The sequence below is a fragment of the Pleurodeles waltl genome, chromosome 8 (assembly GCF_031143425.1).
Source record: "Pleurodeles waltl isolate 20211129_DDA chromosome 8, aPleWal1.hap1.20221129, whole genome shotgun sequence".
In the NCBI taxonomy this organism is placed as follows: Eukaryota; Metazoa; Chordata; class Amphibia; order Caudata; family Salamandridae; genus Pleurodeles; species Pleurodeles waltl.
This window is the reverse complement of record NC_090447.1, coordinates 1,334,634,029-1,334,659,359: the sequence shown is the minus strand read 5'-3', so window position 1 is coordinate 1,334,659,359 and position 25,331 is coordinate 1,334,634,029. Positions and strand designations below refer to the sequence as shown.

The 25,331-nt window shown below is 43.9% G+C and overlaps 1 protein-coding gene across 1 annotated transcript in view; it reads right to left on the bottom strand.

Moving 5' to 3' along the window:
- The window catches only part of GUCY1A2 (guanylate cyclase 1 soluble subunit alpha 2), a 1,233,955-nt gene that overhangs the window by 1,042,945 nt on the left and 165,679 nt on the right, over positions 1 to 25,331 (bottom strand). Inside the window, exon 2 of the mRNA XM_069203198.1 lies at positions 11,752 to 11,813. Within this exon, the coding sequence (XP_069059299.1) occupies positions 11,752 to 11,813 (62 nt within the window). The remainder of the gene's footprint in view (positions 1 to 11,751; positions 11,814 to 25,331) is intronic.

Sequence of the window (25,331 nt, the reverse complement as noted above, 5' to 3'; positions counted from 1 at the left end):
AAGGGTCAAAAGCCACACCACACCTGTTCACATGCTAGTAATTCATAAAGGGTGTGCAGAGACAAGTACGTTTTTAGTTTAAGTATTTAATTTAGAGAAATAAAAAACTACTGTAGAACCCAATTTTTTCTTGGGAAGGCAAGTCTGCCTAGTCTTGGTTGCACCAAATGCCTCTTATTTCCACCACATTACACTTCTGTTCACTGCTGTAGATTGTTTCTTCCTTACTGTTTCTGTCACAGTTTTCCCTGCCTTTCTCTTCTTCCTATTTCTCCCATTCATATCTTTCTCTCCCTGGTCAAAGGCTGATGAAGAGCCATAAAATCCAATTCCCCCAAAAATGAGTGCCATCACCTGCAACCACCTGCACAAATTAAGCGCTTCATTGTTGATGTGCTGAATGTTGTCCCCCAAGAAGCGTTGCGTAGTATAATGGCCGCCGTAACTGTGCATGTGTGGTGCCATCTGAATGCTTTTTATGTTGCATTAATTTAAATCATTACAAGATAGCCAGTGTAAAAGCGTGCACACATGCAGTGGCAGTCGTGCATTGTCCATCTTTCGAAAGAGAGGAGTAAAGTTATTTTCAGTGTGAGAATGCCATGGGACCACCCAAACAAAAAAAAATAGTAAATCCAGTCGCCCTTTCTTTGTTACGTCTTTGGCAAATGAAAATATATGTGCATATATTCTTGCATGCAAAAATGGAATTCAAAACATTCTCCAGTATTACATCAGGAAAGTTGCAACTGGTGGAGGTTTTCAGATATTACCTGAAAAACATTTGTTTATTTCAACAATTCATAAACCTCTGCACATGCAAGAGGGTGACGTTTACACGTTGTTTTTAGAATGATGTCCCATGTAAGTAGGTTTCAGAAATACTGAATTGTACACCCACAAACTCAAACCAATGTGCCGCTCAAAACATACCCTTGCAGAATGAGAAAGGGAATGGGACACCACCAAATTTAATGGGGGGTTGGGAACAGATTCCACAGACAAAAGTAATTTCCTGTACCGAAACAAAACGTTAAATGCCTATTTGAGCATGATTATCTGCCAAGCTGGTCTGTATGAATCATGACCAACACATTTTGTTGTGATATTGTGGGATTGTTTACATTGCATTTGTAATATTCCAGTAAATGTTAGATGGAGTGTGTAGTTCATGAATATATTTAAATGTGCAAACATCCTTATTTCCTTAATCAATAAACTGTATCCAACTAAAACGTACCATGGAAAGGAAATTTGAGCATATATAAGGAATATGCCTTTTGAATGGTCTGTAATGTTCCAATAGGTTTTTACACTTTTTCCAAGCAATAACAGTGAAAATGGTTAAAGTAAGTCCCTCACTAAAAAACACTGCTAAAGGCATTACAAAGAAGCATACATTGCTTCAAAAAAGGTTTATCTAAAGATGAAGTCAGATTGTGGAACATTTGGACCAGAAGGGCTGCATGGAAATACGGCTAGCTAGTCTGACAAATCAAACCATTCACTTGGAGCAGCAGAGGTTAATGAGCAGTAAAACGTATTCACCAAAGAAAGCTCTTGCTAGATTGCCTGTTTCTGAAAGAAAAGGTATGGGAATGTGTTAACTGGGATGATTAGCACCACTGAAGGACGTTTATGAGACTATGGGCCACATGTACGAAATACAGGTTTTGCGACTTGCAAGTCGCAAAACCTGATGTACAACAGTGTCAATGACACTGTTTGCGATTCGCAAGGGGGTCGCAAATTACCTACCTCATGAATATTCATGAGATAGGTCGCCATTTGCGACCCCATTGGGAATGGCTGCCCTCACAGGGATGGTGGCCTGCTGGAGACAGCAGACCTAATGCCTGTGACTGCTTTTAAATAAAGCAGTTTGTTTTTTAAATGCAGCCCATTTTCCTTAAAGGAAAACGAGATGCATTTCAAAAACAAAAAATGAAAAGTTTATTTTTATTTTTTCAGAGCAGGCAGTTTTCCATAGGACCACTGCCTGCTCTGAAAAAATGTTTTAGCTGCCATTCACACCCCTTCCCGTTTGGGAATGGGTTGGCACCAGTTTGAAACTGGTGCTAACTACGATTGTTTTGCAACCACATTTGCGGTCACAAAACAATCATACGACTGCGACTCGCAATTAGGAAGAGAACACCCCTTCCTAATTGCAACTTGGAAACCCTTTATGCGATTCGGTAAATAGGTTACTGAATCGCAAAAATGGGTTTGTACATCCCAAATTGCATTTTGCACAATGCAAACGGCCCGCTTCACCATTTGCGACGTGTAAAATGTTTTGTGCATGTGGCCCTATGTTCGTGATCCATCCCTCACTGTTAAGTAAACATTAACAAGAAACCATTACCTATTTAAGAAACTCAATCAGCAGCTTTTATTTACTCAGGGGTGTATTCACAAATTAAGAAGTGTTCACTTGGACATCTACATTTATATTTCAGTATAGACTTCCTACTTTTGGATTTCACAAACTCCTGAAGGAGGAAATCACGTGATTTCTTAATTGAAATGCATTCGGTCGGCATTGTTTTCTCATTGGCAAAGAACTCTGCACCGGGTTCCTCTTGGACAAATGCACTTTCTTTTGCCTATGGAGAAGTCTCTTCTCCTATACCCCCACCATACTTGGGAGGTTATCCATTTTTCTTCTCACCCTGGAATGGAGAACTGTAGTAATTTGTTAAGGCCTACAACCCTCATTGCTGGTGGACATACACAAACTTAGAAGGCTACCGATGACTTAAACACTCAGGAACACCCTTAATCCCATCCTTAACCTCTTAAGTGCGGGCGTCGGCCACTGGCCGACGCCCACACACCCTCCCTGGTGCGGGTCACGACCAGTGGCCGACACCAGGAAGGGCATTAATAAATCCTCGGGTGCGTCGCACCCGAGGATTTTTTTTTTATTTTTTTTTCCCCCCCGGGAGACACGGAAGCTACCGTGTCTCCCCCCGCCCCCCACCCGCCCCTTTGTGACGTCAGCGCGCCGCGAGGCGCGCTGACGTTGCAAAGGTGTTTTCCCCATGAAAGCAGGAAGCAGCCTTGCGGCCGCTTCCTGCTTTCATGGGGAAAACGGCCTTTTACACGTTCGGGAAGGCCTCGTAAGAAAGGGGAGAGTCTCCCCTTTCTTACGAGGCCTTCCTGAAAGTGTTTCCTGGCCCCCGATCGCAGCACAGCTGCGATCGGGGGCCAGGAAACACTTTCAAGAAGGCCTCGTAAGAAAGGGGAGACACTCCCCTTTCTTACGAGGCCTTCTTGAAAGTGTTTCCTGGCCCCCGGTCGCAGCTGTGCTGCGATCGGGGGCCAGGAAACACTTTCAGGTTTCCTGGCTCCCCCGATCGCAGCACAGCTGCGATCGGGGGGGTCAGGAAACATTTTGAAAAGGCCTCGTAAGAAAGGGGAGACTCTCCCCTTTCTTACGAGGCCTTCTGAAACTGTTTCTGGCCCCCGATCGCAGCTGTGCTGCGATCGGGGGCCACAAACAGTTTCAGAAGGCCTCGTAAGAAAGGGGAGAGTCTCCCCTTTCTTATGAGGCCTTCTGAAACGGTTTCCTGGACCCCCATCGCAGCACAGCTGCGATCGGGGGCCAGGAAACCCCACTAGACACCAGGGATTTCACTTTTGGGGGGCGGCCCCCCCCGGAAAACGGGCCGCCCCCCGCATAATTTTCTTAAAAAAAAAAAAAGGTAGGTGCCCCCTGGGGGGGGGGGGGGGGGGGAAGGGGGGGGGCGCAATCGCGCCCCCCCCCAGGGGATTTTTTTTTTTTTCAAAAAAAAAAAATACAAAAAAAAAAATGAAATGACAGGGGGTCGCCCGTGGGCAGGGTGACCCCCTGTGGGGGCAATTTTTTTTTTAGATGTTGTAGGGTTTCCCTGGGGGCCATTTTGGCCCCCAAGGAAACCATACAACAACTAAAAAAAAATATATGTATATATCTATATATATATATCTATGTAGATAGATATATCTAGGTACATGGATATATCTATAGATATATCTATGTAGATATATATTTATATATATATATATAGGTAGATCTGTATCAAAGAGATTTATAAAGCGCGCTACTCACCTGTGAGGGTCTCAAGGCGCTGGGGGGGGACGGGGGGGAGGGAAAGGGGCTAGGAGGTTCACTGTTCAAAAAGCCAGGTTTTGAGGCCCTTCCTGAAAAGAAGTAGGTTTTGGGTCTTGCGAATGTGGGTTGTGAGTGTGTTCCATGTTTTGGGTGCAATGTAGGAGAAGGATCTGCCCCCGGTGGTGGTGTGTTTGATGCGGGGGTCAGAGGCGAGAGAGAGGTCAGCTGAACGGACGTTTCGTGTGGGGGTGTGGAAGGTGACTCTCGTTGAGGTAGGCAGGGCCTGTGTTGTGGAGTGATTTGTGTGTGAGGATGAGGATCTTGAAGGTGATCCTTTTGTCAATGGGGAGCCAGTGGAGGGATTTGAGGTGTGGAGAGATGTGTTCGTGTCGGTGGAGGTCGAGGATGAGTCGTGCTGCTGAGTTCTGGATGCGTGTAGTTTGCACTTGAGTTTTAGAGTGGTGCCGGCGTAGAGGGCGTTTCTGTAATCAAGCCTGCTGCTGATGAGTGCGTGAGTGACAGTTTTTCTGGTCTCTGTGGGGATCCATTTGAATGTTTTTCAGTATACGGAGTTTGTTGAAGCATGAGGAGGTAAGAGCGTTGATTTGTTGGGTCATAGAGAGGGAGGAGTCTAGGATGATGCTGAGGTTGCGTGCGTAGTTGGCGGGGGTGGGTGCAGGGCCTAGCGTGGTGGGCCACCATGGGGGGTCCCAGGTTTTTTTGGTGAGGGCCAAAGAGGATTATTTCAGTTTTGCTTGAGTTGAGTTTCAGGTGGTTGGCTGTCATATATACATCACTTTTGTCAATATGTGTGTGGTTTCCCTGGGGGGAAAAGGGTCCGACTTGTCTAGTGGCAGTTTTAGTGCCATAAAGAAGCGCAGAAGGTTTATATGCCTACTGCAAAGAGCACATCTGTATTTTATGTAAATAGCTGAGTACATTAGTAAAGTCTATGGAGAGATGAAGGGCACTTTTGCTGGGTGGTAATGAGGGAATCCGAGGAGGAGGGAGTGGGAGCACCAATAATGATTGTTGGACTGGGCGCAGGAGGTGCTAAAGACTGTGACGAATGGTATGTGACAAGGTGTTTTTTGAGTGTCTTGAAAGTACGTGCTGATTGAGGGAAGAAGCGCAGGTAAGGTGGCCTCTACTGTTGCACGTATCTCACACACACCATCGATTTTGTGACTGTCTACGTAGGCTAGTGTTTTAGAGCAACAGTTTAGCCAATAGCAGAGATGGCATCTTGATGGATGACTGCTGCCTGCACTCGGGTTATAGAGGACCGCTCTGACATAGGATCAGAGACTGAGACATCAGATACTGAGACAGCATCTGAGGGATAGGACAATGGCGCAGACTCTGGGAGTGATTTTTCAGTCAGAGGAGTCCCATTCGAAAACTCCTCTTCCAGTACATTATGAGGGAGGTGATGAGGACAGTCCTGCTGTCCCTTCGCAAGCTGTTCGTGCAACTGGGTAATAGTGGGTTAGGCCAACCCAGAGAGCAGGTGAATGCGGCGGCAAGCAGAGAGAGAGTGCTCTCTTGGGAGCTCACCAATTTAGTTCAGCCCCAAATTCCACCACCCAAATCATATTGTGGAGACATCAAAATTGTCTATGGCAAAACAAACTGGTTTTGTAAGGCAGGCACCTGTGTTTTTGGTCCTGGATTCGGCGGCCATATAGAGAAACACACTAAACCCAAACATTTCTGGAAACTAGACATTCGGGGAGTCCACAGAGGTGTGACTTGTGTGGATTCCCCAAAGTTTTCTTACCCAGAATACCCTGCAAAGCTGAAATGTTGAAAAAAAACTCTATTTTTCTCGCATTTCTGTCACACAAACTACAGGAATATGCTGGGATCCACAACATTCCTACCACCCAGTGACTCCTCACCTGTCCTGATAAAAACACTACTCCACTTGAGTGCCTACACCTAGTGCCTGTGTCAGGAATGGATCACCCCAGGGTCAACAGCTGCCTCACGTAAGGACCAACATTGACCGTTGTGTGATCTATTCCTGTCGCAGGCACCAGGCCTAACCACACAAGTGAGGTATCATATTTATCGGGAGACTTGGGGGAACGCTGGGTGGAAGGAAATTTGTGGCTCCCCTCAGATTCCAGAACTTTCTGTCACTGAAATGTGTGGAAAACGTGGTATTTTAGCCACATTTTGAGGTTTGCAAAGGATTCTGGGTAACAGAACCTGGTCCGAGCCCAACAAGTCACCTCATCTTGGATTCCCCTGGGTTTCTAGTTTTCAAAAATGTGCTGGTTTGCTAGGTTTCCCCAGGTGCCGGCTGAGCTAGAGGCCAAAATCTACAGGTAGGCACTTCTCAAAAAACACCTCTGTTTTCTTCAAAAAATTTGGATGTGTCCACGTTGCGCTTTGGGGCGTTTCCTGTCGCGGGCGCTAGGCCTACCCACACAAGTGAGGTATCATTTTTATCGGGAGACTTGGGGGAACGCTGGGTGGAAGAAAATTTGTGGCTCCTCTCAGATTCCAGAACTTTCTGTCACCGAAATGTGAGGAAAACTTGTTTTTTTGGCCACTTTTTGAGGTTTGCAAAGGATTCTGGGTAACAGAACCTGGTCCGAGCCCCGCGAGTCACCCCTCCTTGGATTGCCCTAGGTCTCTAGTTTTCAGAAATGCACAGGTTTGGTAGGTTTCCCTAGGTGCCGGCTGAGCTAGAGGCCAAAATCCACAGGTAGGCACTGTTTTCTATGAAAAAATTTGATGTGTCCACGTTCTGTTTTGGGGCATTTCCTGTCGCGGGCGCTAGGCCTACCCACACAAGTGAGGTATCATTTTTATCGGGAGACTTAGGGGAACGCCGGGTGGAAGGAAATTTGTGGCTCCTCTCAGATTCCAGAACTTTCTGTCACCGAAATGTGAGGAAAACTTGTTTTTTTGGCCACTTTTTGAGGTTTGCAAAGGATTCTGGGTAACAGAACCTGGTCCGAGCCCCGCAAGTCACCCCTCCTTGGATTCCCCTAGGTCTCTAGTTTTCAGAAATGCACAGGTTTCGTAGGTTTCCCTATGTGCCGGCTGAGCTAGAGGCCAAAATCTACAGGTAGGCACTTCTCAAAAAACACCTCTGTTTTCTTCAAAAAATTTGGATGTGTCCACGTTGCGCTTTGGGGCGTTTCCTGTCGCGGGCGCTAGGCCTACCCACACAAGTGAGGTATCATTTTTATCGGGAGACTTGGGGGAACGCTGGGTGGAAGAAAATTTGTGGCTCCTCTCAGATTCCAGAACTTTCTGTCACCGAAATGTGAGGAAAACTTGTTTTTTTAGCCACTTTTTGAGGTTTGCAAAGGATTCTGGGTAACAGAACCTGGTCCGAGCCCCGCGAGTCACCCCTCCTTGGATTGCCCTAGGTCTCTAGTTTTCAGAAATGCACAGGTTTGGTAGGTTTCCCTAGGTGCCGGCTGAGCTAGAGGCCAAAATCTACAGGTAGGCACTTCTCAAAAAACACCTCTGTTTTCTTCCAAAAATTTTGATGTGTCCACGTTGCGCTTTGGGGCGTTTCCTGTCGCGGGCGCTAGGCCTACCCACACAAGTGAGGTATCATTTTTATCGGGAGACTTGGGGGAACGCCAGGTGGAAGGAAATTTGTGGCTCCTCTCAGATTCCAGAACTTTCTGTCACCGAAATGTGAGGAAAACTTGTTTTTTTGTGCCACTTTTTGAGGTTTGCAAAGGATTCTGGGTAACAGAACCTGGTCCGAGCCCCGCAAGTCACCCCTCCTTGGATTGCCCTAGGTCTCTAGTTTTCAGAAATGCACAGGTTTGTTAGGTTTCCCTAGGTGCCGGCTGAGCTAGAGGCCAAAATCTACAGGTAGGCACTTCTCAAAAAACACCTCTGTTTTCTTCCAAAAATTTTAATTGTGTCCATGTTGCGCTTTGGGGCGTTTCCTGTCGCGGGCGCTAGGCCTACCCACACAAGTGAGGTATCATTTTTATCGGGAGACTTGGGGGAACGCCGGGTGGAAGGAAATTTGTGGCTCCTCTCAGATTCCAGAACTTTCTGTCACCGAAATGTGAGGAAAACTTGTTTTTTTAGCCACTTTTTGAGGTTTGCAAAGGATTCTGGGTAACAGAACCTGGTCCGAGCCCCGCGAGTCACCCCTCCTTGGATTGCCCTAGGTCTCTAGTGTTCAGAAATGCACAGGTTTGGTAGGTTTCCCTAGGTGCCGGCTGAGCTAGAGGCCAAAATCTACAGGTAGGCACTTCTCAAAAAACACCTCTGTTTTCTTCCAAAAATTTTGATGTGTCCACGTTGCGCTTTGGGGCGTTTCCTGTCGCGGGCGCTAGGCCTACCCACACAAGTGAGGTATCATTTCTATCGGGAGACTTGGGGAAACGCCGGGTGGAAGGAAATTTGTGGCTCCTCTCAGATTCCAGAACTTTCTGTCACCGAAATGTGAGGAAAACTTGTTTTTTTAGCCACTTTTTGAGGTTTGCAAAGGATTCTGGGTAACAGAACCTGGTCCGAGCCCCGCGAGTCACCCCTCCTTGGATTGCCCTAGGTCTCTAGTTTTCAGAAATGCACAGGTTTGGTAGGTTTCCCTAGGTGCCGGCTGAGCTAGAGGCCAAAATCTACAGGTAGGCACTTCTCAAAAAACACCTCTGTTTTCTTCCAAAAATTTTGATGTGTCCACGTTGCGCTTTGGGGCGTTTCCTGTCGCGGGCGCTAGGCCTACCCACACAAGTGAGGTATCATTTTTATCGGGAGACTTGGTGGAACGCCAGGTGGAAGGAAATTTGTGGCTCCTCTCAGATTCCAGAACTTTCTGTCACCGAAATGTGAGGAAAACTTGTTTTTTTAGCCACTTTTTGAGGTTTGCAAAGGATTCTGGGTAACAGAACCTGGTCCGAGCCCCGCAAGTCACCCCTCCTTGGATTCCCCTAGGTCTCTAGTTTTCAGAAATGCACAGGTTTGGTAGGTTTCCCTATGTGCCGGCTGAGCTAGAGGCCAAAATCTACAGGTAGGCACTTTGGAAAAAACAGCTGTGTTTTCTATAAAAAAAATAGGATGTGTCCATGTTGTGTTTTGGGGCATTTCCTGTCGCGGGCACTAGGCCTACCCACACAAGTGAGGTATCATTTTTATCGGGAGACTTGGGGGAACACAGAATAGCAAAACAAGTGTTATTGCCCCTTATCTTTCTCTACATTTTTTCCTTCCAAATATAAGAGAGTGTGTAAAAAAGACGTCTATTTGAGAAATGCCCTGCAATTCACATGCTAGTATGGGCACCTCGGAATTCAGCGATGTGCAAATAACCACTGCTCCTCAAAACCTTATCTTGATCCCATTTTGGAAATGCAAAGGTTTTCTTGATACCTCTTTTTCACTCTTCATATTTCAGCAAATGAATTGCTGTATACCCAGTATAGAATGAAAACCAACTGCAGGGTGCAGCTCATTTATTGGCTCTGGGTACCTAGGGTTCTTGATGAACCTACAAGCCCTTTATATCCCCGCAACCAGAAGAGTCCAGCAGACAAAATGGTATATTGCTTTCAGAAATCTGACATCGCAGGAAAAAGTTACAGAGTAAAACATAAAGAAAAATGGCTGTTGTTTTCAGCTCAATTTCAATATTTTTTTATTTCAGCTGTTATTTTCTGTAGGAAAACCTTGTAGGATCTACACAAATGACCCCTTGCTGAATTCAGAATTTTGTCTAGTTTTCAGAAATGTTTAGCATTCCGGGATCCAGCATTGGTTTCACACCCATTCCTGTCACTAACTGGAAGGAGGCTGAAAGCACCAAATATAGTAGAAATGGGGTATGTCCCAGTAAAATGCCAAATTTGTGTTGAAAAATTTGGTTTTCTGATTCAAGTCTGCCCGTTCCTGAAAGGTGGGAAGATAGTGATTTCAGCACCAGAAACCCTTTGTTGATGGCATTTTCAGGGAAAAAACCACAAGCCTTCTTCGGCAGCCCTTTTTTCCAATTTTTTTGGAAAAAACTAAATTTTCACTGTATTTTGGCTATTTTCTTGGTCTCCTCCAGGGGAAACCACCAACTCTGGGTACCATTAGAATCCCTAGGATGTTGGAAAAAAAGGACGCAAATTTGGCGTGGTTAGCTTATGTGGACAAAAAGTTATGAGGCCCTAAGCGCGAACTACCCCAAATAGCCAAAAAAGGGCTCAGCACTGGGGGGGGAAAGGCCCAGCAGCTAAGGGGTTAAGTAGGAATCACGGATGTGGAGATCTTTGCACTTGTGGCGGAGATCTCCACACACATAAATGGGTAAAAGTCTGCCAGGAATCACCTTGTGAATTTGTGGCAGATGTAATTGAGTTAATTCAGTCATAAGCCTTACCTTTGAGAATACACCTCTTTTTTTAGGGAAAAGTGCAAAAGTATTTCTAAGCTCAATTATCGATTCTCAAATGCCTTTGAATTACCATATGTTAAAATTACATCTACATTTTCATTTAGTATTTCTTTATGTGTTTATATTTATTTTGTTGCTTTTAAATAGTACTCAATTAGTCAAAATGTTGTCTTAAACTGCTTAAACTTCTAAAAAATATAAGATGATGAAAAAAACGGATATGTCTTGTTTAACAGGTTTTAATTTGTCTCGGACTTCAACTTGTTAAACGTGAAATATAAACACCAACAACATCATAGGGCATAGGTTCTGAGAGCAACTTCTTCATTCCTTAACTTGTGTTTGGCAAGTTTACACATATTCATTACTTTAGCTTTGTATATAATTGTTTATAAATGCTCAAAATATTTTTTAAGAGTAGGATTATGTAGTACATCAAATAATGTACAAACAAACATATAAATATAAATGCGTTGCCTATAAGTGAATGCAGTTATCTTTGGGGCTAGGTTTGCGGTATACATACATCCGCATACATGCATACATGAATATATACATTGTAGTTGTTCCCTGAAAAAATAATATGTTGTGCAAAGAGTATGTATTTCCCTTTTTATTATTTTCTGTTGCGTTTCCCCAAATGATCACTTTTATCCAATAGTATGAATGGTAATTAGGAATAACACTTTAAAAGTTTAAGGGCCTTGGCGGAGGAGATTACTCCGTCCCAAATGTGACGAATATCCTGTCCGACGTGTTACAAGTTCAGTAGGATGTAATGGAAGTTGTAATATGGCGGAGTGGATATCCGTCACAACTGGGAGGGAGTAATCCCCTCCACCAAGGTCGTAATTAGTCCCTAAAAATTATGCAGCAGGCAGTGACCTATGCAAAAAGAAAAGAGGCTTGTTAATCCTGTTGAGGTGCAGGTGAGATGGTTGGCACACATGGATGGGGGTGGCAGTTCTCCAGTCTGGTGACAGGTTACAATTTTGCTTGGAAAAGAGCTATGAGGTCTGTTTGTATTTTGACAACTTTGATATGTCTAATAGACAAAGTTAAAGATTAACTATGCATTTAAAAATAAATTAGTAGTTAAGTTGCTTGTGTGTGTTTGTCTGCCTGTGTCAAGTGAAGCAGAAGTTGTGACGAGGAATACTTGGATATTTTTGTCTAAGACATAATTTAAATGTTTTAGTCCTGTCCCCGTCCTGGTTGAAAGCTAAATACAAAACAATAATATATATGTTTCCATCTTATAATCACTTAATTACTCTTATTTACTCACCCAATGACTTGATGCTCATAATGCTGCAGGGTCCTTTGCAGAGTCTGCTCTATATTCTGTGGCTGGAGAAAAAGGATAAAGAAACACTTTATCAAAAATTCCTCACTCAAATATCTTTCAGTACAACAAGAGAGAGCTACCTGACAGGATATCAAATGTATACTACATTGGTCTACTTTCACCGAAATAGTTTGACTAAAAATCTAGAATTTTATGCTCATGGATTCTTACTTTGGACACTGAAACAGGAATCTCAGTATAATATTATTAGAAATTGCTTGCTTGGATCATGTATTTCATGTTCTAAACAATCCATTATGCAAGCTAAATGTACCCTTAATTGCATATGTCTTTAGCTACAGAACCTGGGTTATTGCAGAATCCATCTGCAAATACATGCCACAACTAATACCAAGGTGAAATATTACCTTCAACGCTGAAACAGGCACATTTCAGTTGTGGGGTGCAGTGGATTAATGCTCGTCATAATGTGATAGATATCAGACAAGAAAACAAAATGCCAGTTGCTATAAAAATACATAAATTCACCCCCCTTCTTTCTGAGTGAAACCTGGACTATTGACTGTTGGTGATGCATCAAAATGCTCTAAAACAGACTTCAACAGTGGATTAATTCACAGTTTACAAATTATTTGAAGTGTTATAGTGAGGTTGCATAGGACAAAATGGCACATGTACATGCTTGACAATTATTGTTTGTGACCAAAGAACAAAGTGCCTGACTCTAGTCCTAGGTGATGCCACAGGGCCAGATCTCTTATGCTATTGCACAGACTAATTTTTTGTGTGTACCACAATTTGCAATGGAGCAAATATTGAGATATCCACAACATTTTGACGAATACATACATACAAAATTCACTACGATTTGTTTGAGTATACCTTGAAGATGCAAAAGCATCTCAGAAATACTGCACACATCTCTTCATAAGCAACAGTGCAAATTTTAGTTGAGTAAGGTTAAGGTATCTTTGGAAGACACACCAAACATCTGTAAATTTCCTGCCTATCAGATTCAATGTATAAGACTAATCATGCCATAAGACACATTTGTAGAACCTGCATAAGGTGTAACTACATGTGATGTTTAAATGTTTTAGCTGAAATTATAATATTTTCAGTAATATATTTTATGTTGACGTATTGGTATTTTTATTTAAGTATAGTTTAATTTGTTTACTCTGGATATGCTTAAAATATACCCGCCGATAAGTCCACACAATATTTGTGATGACAGCATTGTTCGGTAACACACTTTTCTTTCCCAATCCTGTTCTCTCTGCTTCTTGTTGAGTTGCCACTTGTATGTATCTGCCCAAAAGTGAGCTTGACAGATGCTGAAACAGTACTAGTTAATAGTAAGACATAAAGGAATTTTAGTCTCTATTGTATCGGAATTCTCATGCATATGATAGCTGCGTTACTTCCAACAAATGAGGCTTATGATAATTACCAAATAATGTCTTGAATGGTACATCCCAGGGACGTCCTGTAATGAGGTTCACACAAGGACAATTGGCCTACTGTCACTGTCCAAATACGTTGTACCACTGTGTTGCTGCTAAGTCACTACAAACTATACAAGGATGCTGTTAGACCTGACATCCTTGGCATGTTTTTCCCCCAACGTTTTGCCTTCAAACCTCCTGTTTTCTGACTTGGTTTTTGATGGCTTCAGCAATCTGGGAACTTTACCACTGCCAACCAGTGGAAAACATGGTAGAATTTGCTAATACCCAATTGGTAGGTCCCTAGTTAGGTGGGACTACCCATCCATGGGCCTGAACATTAAGTGCATCTAGTGGGCATGCAGCACAGATTGTGCTACCCACTTTATTAGCTCATTAAACATGTCTCAGACCTGCCATTGCAGCCAGTGTGTTTGTAGCTTTAAACTGCCATTTTGACCTCGCAAAATAAACATTTTGCCAGGCTCAAAACCTCCTTTTTAATACATATAAGTCAAGCCTAGGCCAAACCCTGGACAGACCTCAGGACACAGTGCAATGTATTAAAATGTAGGACACCTATTTTTAAGTTCTACATGTCCTTGTAGTGGAAAAACTCTCAAATCTTCTTCACCACTGCAAGGCCTATCTCTCTCATCAGTTAGCACTGGAGTTCCTTCCAAATGGGAGCAGGTGACCCATTTATGTTTGGTGTCTTTGAAGTTGTAATGAAAAATCCTAATTCATGGTAAAGTCAGATTTTCAAATTATAATTTTGAAAAGGACACTTTTTAGAAAGTTTGCATTTTCCTGACTTAGCCATTTGGCACCTGCAGCGTTTCTCTAGGCCACATGACTGGTTGTGGTCAACAGTTGGGTTTTGTGTATTCCTCCTAGGCTGCCAATAGGGAGCTTGGGTGTGCCATGATGGGCCCTCACTGGCAGGATGGCAGGAAGGAGCTGGGTCCAACCCCACTTATAACTGAATAGACTGTGTCCTGCCTCCATACAGAGGGCTGCATACCCCCTGCAGTTGGCCTGGAGCCAGTGTCAGGAAGCTAGGGAACCTGTGCACTTCAAAGACCTGCCTCTAGAAGTTTCTCCCCACTTCAAAGACACACTTACGTATAAATATTAGATCTCAGACACCAACTCTTCAGTACACTTCTGGAACGGTGGATACTCTGCCATGAAGGAGGACAGCTGTGAAGCTGAAAGGACTGTCACCTTGCTGGTCTCCTGCTCTGAAAGACTGCTGCCCTGCTATGCTGATCTGCTGCCTGCTGCCTTCTTTCCTGGGTGAGAAGGGCTGGACCTGCATCTGTTGAATCCAGGACCACCAGAGTGACTCTAAGGGCTAGTTATCTGGCCTCCTGACTCAGGGACAGAAGGGTCCAACAACGTCGACCCCACCCCCTGAACTCTGCCATCTGTGAGTGTACTTTGTCAAGTGGTTCCACCCCAGTCCTGGACCCTTGGAAGTGGGCCTATGGTGCTCTGCCAGCCTCTGTGGATACAGCTGAACTGACATATCTCCTCTGCTGTGTGGCGCAACCCCTAGAAAAAAATGACGCATCGGAGTGGATTGGACCCATCGCAAAGACCCACATTGCCTCCACAGCGAGCAGCTTCTTCAGAACTGCCATTGTGCAACATATCCTCAGCACAGGCCCTCAAATCTCTCATTGACTGCAGCCTCTAGGATAATGCCTGATTTAGCATCACAGCTTTGCAACTCCTCGGAACGGATGCATCACCCCAACTGTGCAACGTATCCTCGACACCGGACTTCGTATCTCAAGCCCTCATCAACAGGATCCTTGATGACAACCCAGGACCTCACACTGCAGCCACGCCGTACCTCAGAACTGACACATAGCTTCAGCTGCGTGGCACATCTTCTATACGGTATCTTGCAACGCTCCGCAAACCAGGATTTGAGGTACTCTGTTCAGCGGGCCTAAATGGGTCTATGTAGTCGGCCCTTGCTCCATCACAGTCAGCTTGAACTTGTGACTTTGTCTCAGTCCAGCATGACCAGATATTTACAGTTGGCGCTTTGTGCTTTTCTGGTACTATTTTCACTGAAAAAAATTAAATTGCATATACCAGGTTCAACCAATTGGATTTTTGTCATTTTTATCTTGTTTTATTTATTACTCTATTTTTGTAACTTGCTGAAGGATACTTTTTCTGTGGTGTTCTTCACTTTATCACTTGGTTTGTGCCTAGCTACCATAGAGTTCAGCACAGGTTCATTTAGGGTTTGCTTGTGTATCCATTTACCATTTACCATGTATCAGCCGGGCAAGGATTGCGGTTGATGCTTGACTAAGGCTCATAGTAAAGTATGAACAGGCCCAGCTTCTGTAGAATTTTGATAACCTGGAAACGATTTAGAGGGTTATATTTTACCAGATCACCTAAAGTGCACTTCTTACACCTGCAGTCACTTGAATAAATAATTGTGCTATTTCTAACCTTATGAGGGTCAAATTGATGGTGTTTTGTTTCTGAGACTCAGTTGCCTTCCACCTTTAAAAGCGCTGTCAGAGAGACTAGCTCCAGGAGCAGAATCACAATTAACATGCAAGAAATAAATTGAGAGAACATACCTCTCAAGTTAATATAGATTTCTGCAGATCAGCATACAACTTCATTTATATTTCACAGAGTTGGACTGAATAAAGCCTAAAGCTGACTCTCTACATCTATTACGGCGAGAATTGATTTTCAGCCTCTTTCTTTGCTACATTTTGACAGCATTTAATGAGATACAGTGTTACTATGGCCAAATATATATACAGCACAGTTAAAGTGTTGCTAATCAATAGAAGTGATGCTACGTTTTTATATAGATGAGTGCATTACACATGTTGCTGTGCCTCGAGGATCCTGCCAATATTACACCAGTGCCTAATGTCAGAGATGATCTCACTTAGCTATTGATGGTCAGGTGGAGGGGTCAGATGTGAGCAGCGCTGTACTTCGGTGATAACTGCCCAGAAGCTTTTCTGTGCCATTGGGCCAGTAGGGAGATGCTTTGGCAAGGTAACCACACACTGTTTATACTCACAGTAGTTTTACACATCAGTTTTGTGCACAGTTTATAATCATGCAATTCAAATTAACTAAAAAACATTTTAGTCCAGGAGATAACATGTAAAAAAAAAAAACACTGGGTAAGATTATTTGGCACTGTTCAATTTAATTAGATCACTGACCTCACAACGACATGAATATTATCTGAAAAATATTATTTTGGTCTGCCCCCACGCTGATGAACTAGAGCAGCACATTTAGATTTCATGAACTGATGTTTGTGCTTTATCACGTATTGCGAAGTTCACTAGTAGACAACACAGGTAATTTATCTTTCAAAAATTACCAACATACAGGAACTCTGATCTGCCTTAATGTTATTCAGTTCTTAGCAAACTTTTCCGAAACCGTTAGCTTTTCCTCCCAGGATAATTAAGCCACTGTAAATCATAAAACATCAATACAGTGATACCCTCTTTCCCTGGTCCATGGTCTTTGAACATAGTGAGGCAGATGCTTTATTTATTATTTTGGTACGGTATAGGTTTATGTGTGTGTTTCATCGTTGCATACATTGCACCGAAAGAATCGATGTATCTATTGCTAATCATGCAATTTGCTGAATAATAGTTATCTTTATATCTGGTAAAATAGTAAGGAGAGATACAACATTAACAGAGGAATTCATTTTTGTCTCTGAATGCCCTTGATAGTGGGTTTGGAGATAACACTCCACAAAGAAGTGTTAAAGGTTTATAGGCTGCAAATAAGCATCTGAGCATTGTGCTTTATCATGAAATAAGTAAATTCTTATTATAGCTGCTTGTGAGATCAACCCCAGTTCAGTATATTACTCCGGAGCATATTAGTTGCCTGTATTTCATTTAACCCTTTATAAAGAACATGAGTGGCCCCTCCATTATGGCAGAGGAGTGTCGCCCCACTGCTGAACGGCAGCAGAAAGCAGAAAAATAAAATTATAATTTTGTATTATCATTTTATTTTTCACTTAGTCAGTCCACCGAGTCTAGGGCTGCGCAGGGCCATCCTCTGCATCAGCAGCAAAGAGGAGGACTGGTAGGTGCACTGTATTAGCATGTCAGTTTGGCCGGCCATCTTAGACTGGGCAAATCAACATGTGCACTTAGAACTCTCCACCCGAGCGGTGTTCATTAGCTGGGTGGAGAACCAGCGCAGGCTCCCAGTCCCTAACTGTGCGGCATTTCAGCATGCTCAGACCGATCCTGGTGAATCTCTCATGCAGGGTAACAGCATGAGAGAAGCGTCTGAATAGGGTGAGGAGGGGAGCAGAAAAGCACTAAGGTGGCAAGAGCAGAGGAACACCAAGGCGGTGTCCACCAGAGGTAGGTACGTTTTTTTTTTTTTTTTTATTATTCCCCCATACCACCCACTCTGCACACTGCCCCATAAAGAGCTATTGGCAGCAGGCACCACTGATAAAGACAATAACTTTAGTCTTTGTATGAATATTGTCTAAACTTTATGATATTGATTATACAGATGCAATGGAGATAACAGGTTTTGTAGGTAGACTGCAGGCTTGTTTAGCACTACAGTGCTACCTGAATAAAGCATATGGCTTAATTTTTGTGTCAGCAAATCAAAGTCTATGACACTAAACATGCTTAAGGACATTGCACAAATCTGCGGTTCATAAATGAATAACAAATGAGATGTGAAACATACTGATGACTGAAATAATTCAAAGTAACTCCGTTTGGTGCAAGGATATTTTGCTTTGATTAGAAATATTAGTGAATTTTCAATTCTGCTGGAACATAAAATATTCCAGTCTATTTTGATGAGCAATGCACAGTAATCAATAAATAAAAAACATAGAGGTTTCAGCTCCCTCTGGATACCCATTCCATGAAACATTTTAATAGCAGCATAGTAAACAATTATTCCTGCATTCCAACGAGTGATATCAATATTAATCTTCTCTTATATCATTGGAGAATTATTCCTCTGCAGGACTATATATGTAGGTGGTAAATGATAATCATTATTTTTGTGTTACTGTCTTGTTTGTTGTCCTATATCCCCTGACTCCCTGGGGTTGCTCATTGCGCCAAGATGCTTCGGTGTGAGAGAACAGGGCTGATTGCAGAGGCCCCCTAACTTTTTGCCCCGATTTTCCACTTTTTGCTGGTGTTTTCTTGACTCTGATGGTGCCCTGGGTACTGCTAACCTGTGCTCTGTGTAAAATCAGTATATAAATTAGGCTAATTATAATTGGCTAAGTCAACCTACCTACCTATAAGTCTCTAGTATATGGTAGGGCATGTAGGTTTAGGGACCCCAGCATAGGTAGTGCACCCATAGGTGCACTGCTGAGGGAGGTGCCCAGTGTCATTCTACAGGAAGGCCTGCCTTGCTGGCTACTTTTAAATTAAAAGTAGTTCCAAAGTCTTAAACTACCTTATTTTTACATATAAGTCACCCCTAAGGTGTGCCCTATGTGCCCCTAGGGCTGGGTGCCATGTAACTATAAGCAGGGACCTTATAAAAATAGTTTTATAAGCCCGGGTGAGGTCAAAACAGCCAAATTCGTGTTTACCTCATTGTAGTGAATGGCCTTCATAGGCTAGAATGGGGAGGCTTTATTTTAATTTTAAAAGTCCCCTTAAGTGACAGATACAAAGAGTTTGGTATCAAATTAATTGTTATAATACATCCCACAACTTCCAGTTGGTGGATTTAATAAAACTTGTTCAGGTAAAGAGTTTTAAACTTTACCTGAAAAGTTGCCAACTTCAGCCCTGCATTGTTTTTGTTGCTGTGCTCTGATTGGCCAGCCTCTGGCAGCCTGGCCAGGCTGCCTTGATGAGGTGTGAAGTGGCCTGGCTTCACACAAAGACATGTGCCTGTGGGAGGAGATCTCCCCTCAGCAGATGGTGAGGCAGGAAGGAGGAGGGCTGCCAAACTGGTCTTCAAAGGCAGAGAAGGACATTTGGAGCAACCCAGCAACACCCCCACATCCTGCAACCCCAGACAACTAGGTGCCCCCTTGATTAGATTAGGAGAGGGCAGGAGAGGGGTGTCTTTAGAATTTTTAGCCACACCAGTGGGTGGGCTCAGCCAGATGTAACCTCCAAAAATCACTTTCAGCCCTGATGGATTTTTGAGGAATGTTGCCTCCTGGGATTGATTTTTGCCACACTTCCCAGGAAGTGGTCATCACAGGGGGAAGGACCCTGCACCTGATTGGAGAACCAGGACCCCTCTGTTTTTCACCCAGGAGCAAGGATAAAACTGGCAGACCTGCACCTACACCTCAGTTCCCTCCCAGATCCCTACCAAGAAGAGCTACAGAAGAAGAAGGACTGCCCTGCTGGACCCCTGGCCTGCACCTGGACCCTGCACTCTGAAGGACTGCACCAGCTGCACACTTGGGCTTCACCACAAGAAGGACTTTGCCTAGCTTCAACTGGTTCAAGGAGGGACTCCCTGTTTGCTACATGTGAAAAATTGCTAACCAGAGTCCCCTGCACCAACTCCTGAAGAAACCAACCAGCTGACCACTGTCCAGTGGCCAAAATTTAGTTTGTGCCAGGTGCATTCTGGGAGTTGTAGTGCACACCCCCAAGGATTATCTCAGAGCTTCTGGGACCTTGGGGTGAGCTGTGGATCCCAAAAGAACCTTAAAGGAACATCTGGGAGAAGATGCAGAAATTTGGATAACTTTTGAAAAAAAGCTCCATAGAGGGACCGACCCGCCGCAGCAACTCTAGCCGGCTTGCCTCAGCCGCAACCCGTCCTGATTTGCAGGTTTGTCCTGGTGAAGAAAATCTCCAAAAAAGAGACTAAGGGGGTCATTCTGACCCCGGCCGGCGGCGGAAGCCGCCGGCCTGGCTGGAACTGCCAGAATACCGCTGCGCGGTCAAAAGACCGCCGCGGGTATTCTGGGTTTCCCGCTGGGCTGGCGGGCGACCGCCAGAAGGCCGCCCGCCAGCCCAGCAGGAAACACCCTTCCATGAGGATGCCGGCTCCGAATGGAGCCGGCGGAGTGGAAGGGGTGCGACGGGTGCAGTTGCACCCGTCGCGATTTTCAGTGTCTGCATGGCAGACACTGAAAATCTTTGTGGGGCCCCCAGGGGCCCCACGACACCCCATACCGCCATTCTGTTCCTGGCGGCCAAAACCGCCAGGAACAGGATGGCGGTATGGAGGTCGGAATCCCCATGGCGGCGCAGCAAGCTGCGCCGCCATGGAGGATTCCCCAGGGCAGCGGGAAACCGGCGGTACACCGCCGGTTTTCCGTTTCTGACTGCGGCGGTCAGAATGCCCATGGGAGCACCGCCAGCCTGTTGGCGGTGCTCCCGCGGTCGTTGGCCCTGGCGGATTTTACCGCCAGGGTCAGAATGACCCCCTAAGTCCGAACGTAGAAAGTTGACCAGGACCTCCCAGCCAGCGTATCTGAGGAGGGCTCCAAGGACGGCGGATTAAGATCCAGGTTTGCCCCGGTCGAATGATTTTCACCTTGAAAAAACAACTAAGTCCGAAGGTAAAAATCTCCACGAGGGCTCCCACGACGCTTATCCAGAGAAGAGTTCCAGGAGTTCAGATTGGACAGGCAGGTTCGTCCCGCTGAAGAAAAGCTTCAGAAAAACGACTAAGTGCGAAGGTAAACTTTTGACCGAGGCCTCCCGCGGGCTGTAGCTGAGCCGGGCTCCATCGCGGTCGGCCTTAAACTTTGACTTTGCACCGGTCGAGGTGCGATCAGATGACCAGATTGGCGCTTTTTGTTTCTAGGCACTAGAAAGCAATAATTCTTTAAAAATTCATATCTCCAGTTCCCCATATCCGATTTTATTAGTTGTTGTGTCATTTTAAAGATGGAAATATAATCTATTGTTATAAATTGGTTTTGGATTTTTAAACTGTTTCCTGTGTTTTATTTCATTACTGTTTTGTGATATTTGAATGCTTTACACTCTGTCTCCTAAGTTAAGCCTTGACATTCGTTGCCAAGCTACCAAGGGCTGAACTGGGTTTAATTTACTGAGACCTAACTGGACCTAAGTGGAGGTTAGGTGCTTGTTGCTAAGTGTAGGTACCTACCTGCCCTTACCAATAACCCATTTTCCAACATTCAGTGAAGAGGCACATATTATTAATAAGAAGAAGAACAACAAGCATAAAAAAGTGATACTAATAATAATAAAAACACTTGCGAGATGAGCACATGCCAGAATGTTACATCAAATTTTAAAGGTGCAACAGAAAATGCATTAGTGCCCATGGCACACACGATTTTCAGCTATGGCCTGCTGCTTACAAACATTAGCTTTTGTGAAGTTCTCCTATGCCTTATGTGCTTGGCGTGCTATATAAGAATGTGAAATAAAAAGAAATTAAATATCACTAATAGACTTCTACCTAGCTAAGTCCCATAGAATGCAAACTGTACAAAAACTGTTTTGCTACGGGATAGATTACCCACAGAAATACTTATCCTCTGGTTTGCACGTTCAAGACATGGTTTGCAGGTTATTATTGTAAAGAGGTACAAGCTGTTAAAACAAAAGGAATGATTTCTGCTATCTAATGCATCCTGATGTTTTGAGGGTAATAATTGATTTTAAACTTTAGACTGATATAGAAGCTTATACAGTTTTCAAAATGTAATAAAAATTTAATAAAAGCAATATTTGACTATTAGCTTTCTCTGCATAAATAATGTGTGCACCGTTACTCAGTAGGACCTGAGAAAAACTTCCATTTTATTATCTAAAATTAAAGTTAAAGAACCGCAAGTTCAAGATTATGATACAGTTTCTTTTAATACTCTTTATATTGTAGAAGCAGCTAGCTCACTTTTGAATGTTTGATTATCAATTTACGCATCCAGATATTTTTCAGCAAAGAAATCAATGGCAATCCTGTGATTGCTCCTGTAAGAACATATTAAGTTCAATAACTAAAAAGTCATATTATATTTATTAATACATAGGACCAAATAAACACTTACAATGACTATTTGTGGTCTTTTTTATTGTGTAGAGACTCCTTTAATCTTCCCACCAGAATAATATCTCTACCTCTTGTTTTTTGTCACTAAACCAGGTTGGTGAATACGATTATTATTAATCCACATTCAATTTCCTAGATGTTAGCTTCACTTGCAGGTTTTTCATGTCTGGTATACTTGCTGAAAAGAAAAACGATCACTAGGTCTCTTGAAGTCAAGTGCACCTCTATTTTTTAAAATCAGTAAAAGAACTGCACAGTTGTTTTGAAGACTAAGGGCCCAATTATGAGTTTGGTGGACAGGAACACCCGTCTGCCTAAGTCCCGACTGGGTGGTCGCCGCCATTCTGGTGAACTCCTACTGGCCCCATTTGGACTGTCTCACTGGGCTGACCGGCATAAACTTTGGTTTTCGCCGGTTAGGCCAGTGGGAAAGTGGCATCAGCATTGTCGCCGGCTTGTCATAGAGCCGGCAATAATGCCGCCACATGCAGGGGGCAGTAGCTTCCTCAAAATGTGCACTGTCTGCACAACATGGGCAGCGCAGGGGCCCACCTGTGGCCTCCTGCACTTGTTGTCCGACAGCCTTTTCATGGCTGTGAAACTTCCATAAAAGGGCTGGTGGAGAATAAGGTTGTAATCAGCAGGGCGGCACTGAGTTCAGCACCACCCTTGCTGATTGTAACCTGCACTGCTGTCAGCCTGTCTGCCTGCCAACCTCATATTGTGGCGGTCAGACCACTTCAACCACGGCAGTCTGACAGCCACCATGGCATTGGCGGCCCTCGGGCCGCCAATTTCGTAACCTGGCTCTTAGTGTAGTACATGATACTGTTGATAGCAAAACATTGGTAATGTTGTCTCAGAACATAACATTGCAGCACAATTGTGGATATCTGTTAGAAATTGGGTTTCTAGTTGGTAGAGGTATGCACCCTGTTCAAGGTGGAAACAGAATCCCAGTCAGGGTAAATTAGAAACAGATTCACCTGTGCTCACCCTCTGGTAGCTTGGCATAGAGCAGGCAGGCTTAATATAGGAGGCAATGTGTAAAATATTTGTGCTGCACTTAAAACATGAAAACACCACACAAAATAGAGCTTAATTTTATGTGTAACACAAGACCAAAACAACAAACATTGAATAAGTAGAAGTTGAGATATGAATGTTTAAAGATCATCTGAAAATTTGCTTAGAAGCTCAAAGAGCCAACTGTGGTCATATGGACGCACTAGACTGGGTCAAATATGAAAAAGCAAGCTGACTATGATGGAGCATGGGTTAGATACAGGAATCAAACAAATCCCGCTGCAAAATCATCTTTGGATGGAGGATGCATTGACATCGAAGACCTGATGTGAGGGGTAGAGGAGGTGATGCGCAGACGATGCGTTGGTTCCAATCTATGTAGTCACGATGCATCGTCAGTCTGTCATTTGGCAATGCATGTGATGAGTGATCGTCGAGCCACACAGCCGCTGATGCAAAGCCCTCAAGCAGCAATGTGGTCTCGTTGAAGGAGATGCATCAGTTCTAACTGGTGCAACAGTGGCGATGGGTGTATTTTGCTGGGTCAGCACATTCCTGGATTGGCAGTACTTGGCAGGGAGGACTCACACTTGGCACATTCCAGGTGCTGTTGTAGAGTTGCTGGAAGTCATTGATGTCCCTGCGACTTTAGGTTCAGAGACAAGAAGACAAGCCCTTGAAGTCTCTCTAGGTTGTGGGGATGTAGGTCCAGTCCTTCTCACCCAGGCAGAGAGGGCATCAGACTGCATGCATGTCAGCACAGCACTTTTGCAGTGCAGCAGTGAAGCAGTCCTTCAGCAACACAGACAGAGTATCCACAAAACCAGATGTGTACTGAGTTGATAGGGTCAGAGGTTCAGTACCTATACCCAGTTGTGCCTTTGAAGTGGATGTTATTTCAAAGAAGGGTCTTTAAAGTGCACAGAGATCCTTTTTTCCTTCCCTAGCTGCAGATTCACTACAGGGGGCTACGCAGCCCTTTGTGTTGAAGCAGGACACTGCCTATTCAGGTATAAGTTTCAGCTCCTTCCACCCATCCTTCCCAGGATGAGCCATCAGGATGTTGATGGCCCATCAGTTCCACCCAAGCTCCCTTTGTGTGTGGCTGTCCAGCAGGAATGCACAAAGGCCAGCTGTCACCTAACCCAGACATGCATTCGAGACAAGCTGCAGGCACACAGGGCTAATAGCAGGAAAATGCCAACTTTCTTAAAGTGGCATTTTAAAAATTGTAACAATAACTCCAACTTTACCATGAAAGAGGATTTATTATTACAATTCCAAAGATATTAAACATGATATATCTACTCCTTCTCAATTAGGAATTACAGCGTATTAAATGTAATAAGGAATCCCCAATTTTAACCTATGAAAGGAGTAGACAACAATACCAGTGAAAAAAGAATGTGAGTTTTTTTTCACTACCTGGACATGTAAAATTCAAACGTATATGTCCTGCCTTTTAATTACATAGCACACTGCCCTATGGGCTATGTAGGGCTTAGGAGTGACCTATATGTAATAAACGGCTTGGCAAGGGACTGTAAATGCCACATCAACATGAGAGTGCAACTCCACACACAAGCACCGCAGTGGCAGGCCTGAGACATTTTTAAGGGCTACTGCAGTGAGTGGCCCACTGGCACATGTAGTGCACTTTACTAGGAAGTTATAAGTAAATTAAATATGCAATTTGGGTGTGAGCAATGTTACCATGTATAGAGGGGAGAGCGTGTGCACTTTAGCACTGGTTAGCAGTGGTAAAGTGCTCAGAGTCCTAAAGCCAACAAACACAAGGTCAGAAAAAGAGAAGGAGGAAGGCACAAAGTTTGGAGATGACTCTGCAGAAAGGGCCAGGTCTAACAGTATTTGTAAAAGGGAACATCTTAGGAAGAGGCAGCTAATAAGACTAGGGGCACCCTCTGAATTATTCTTCCACATCTCTTCTAGAAAACAATTTATGATATGTTTATTATTACGCAAGACACTGGGTATTCTTGAGATGGGCATAGCTTATAGATGTAAAACTTGTGTATAAGCAAATAA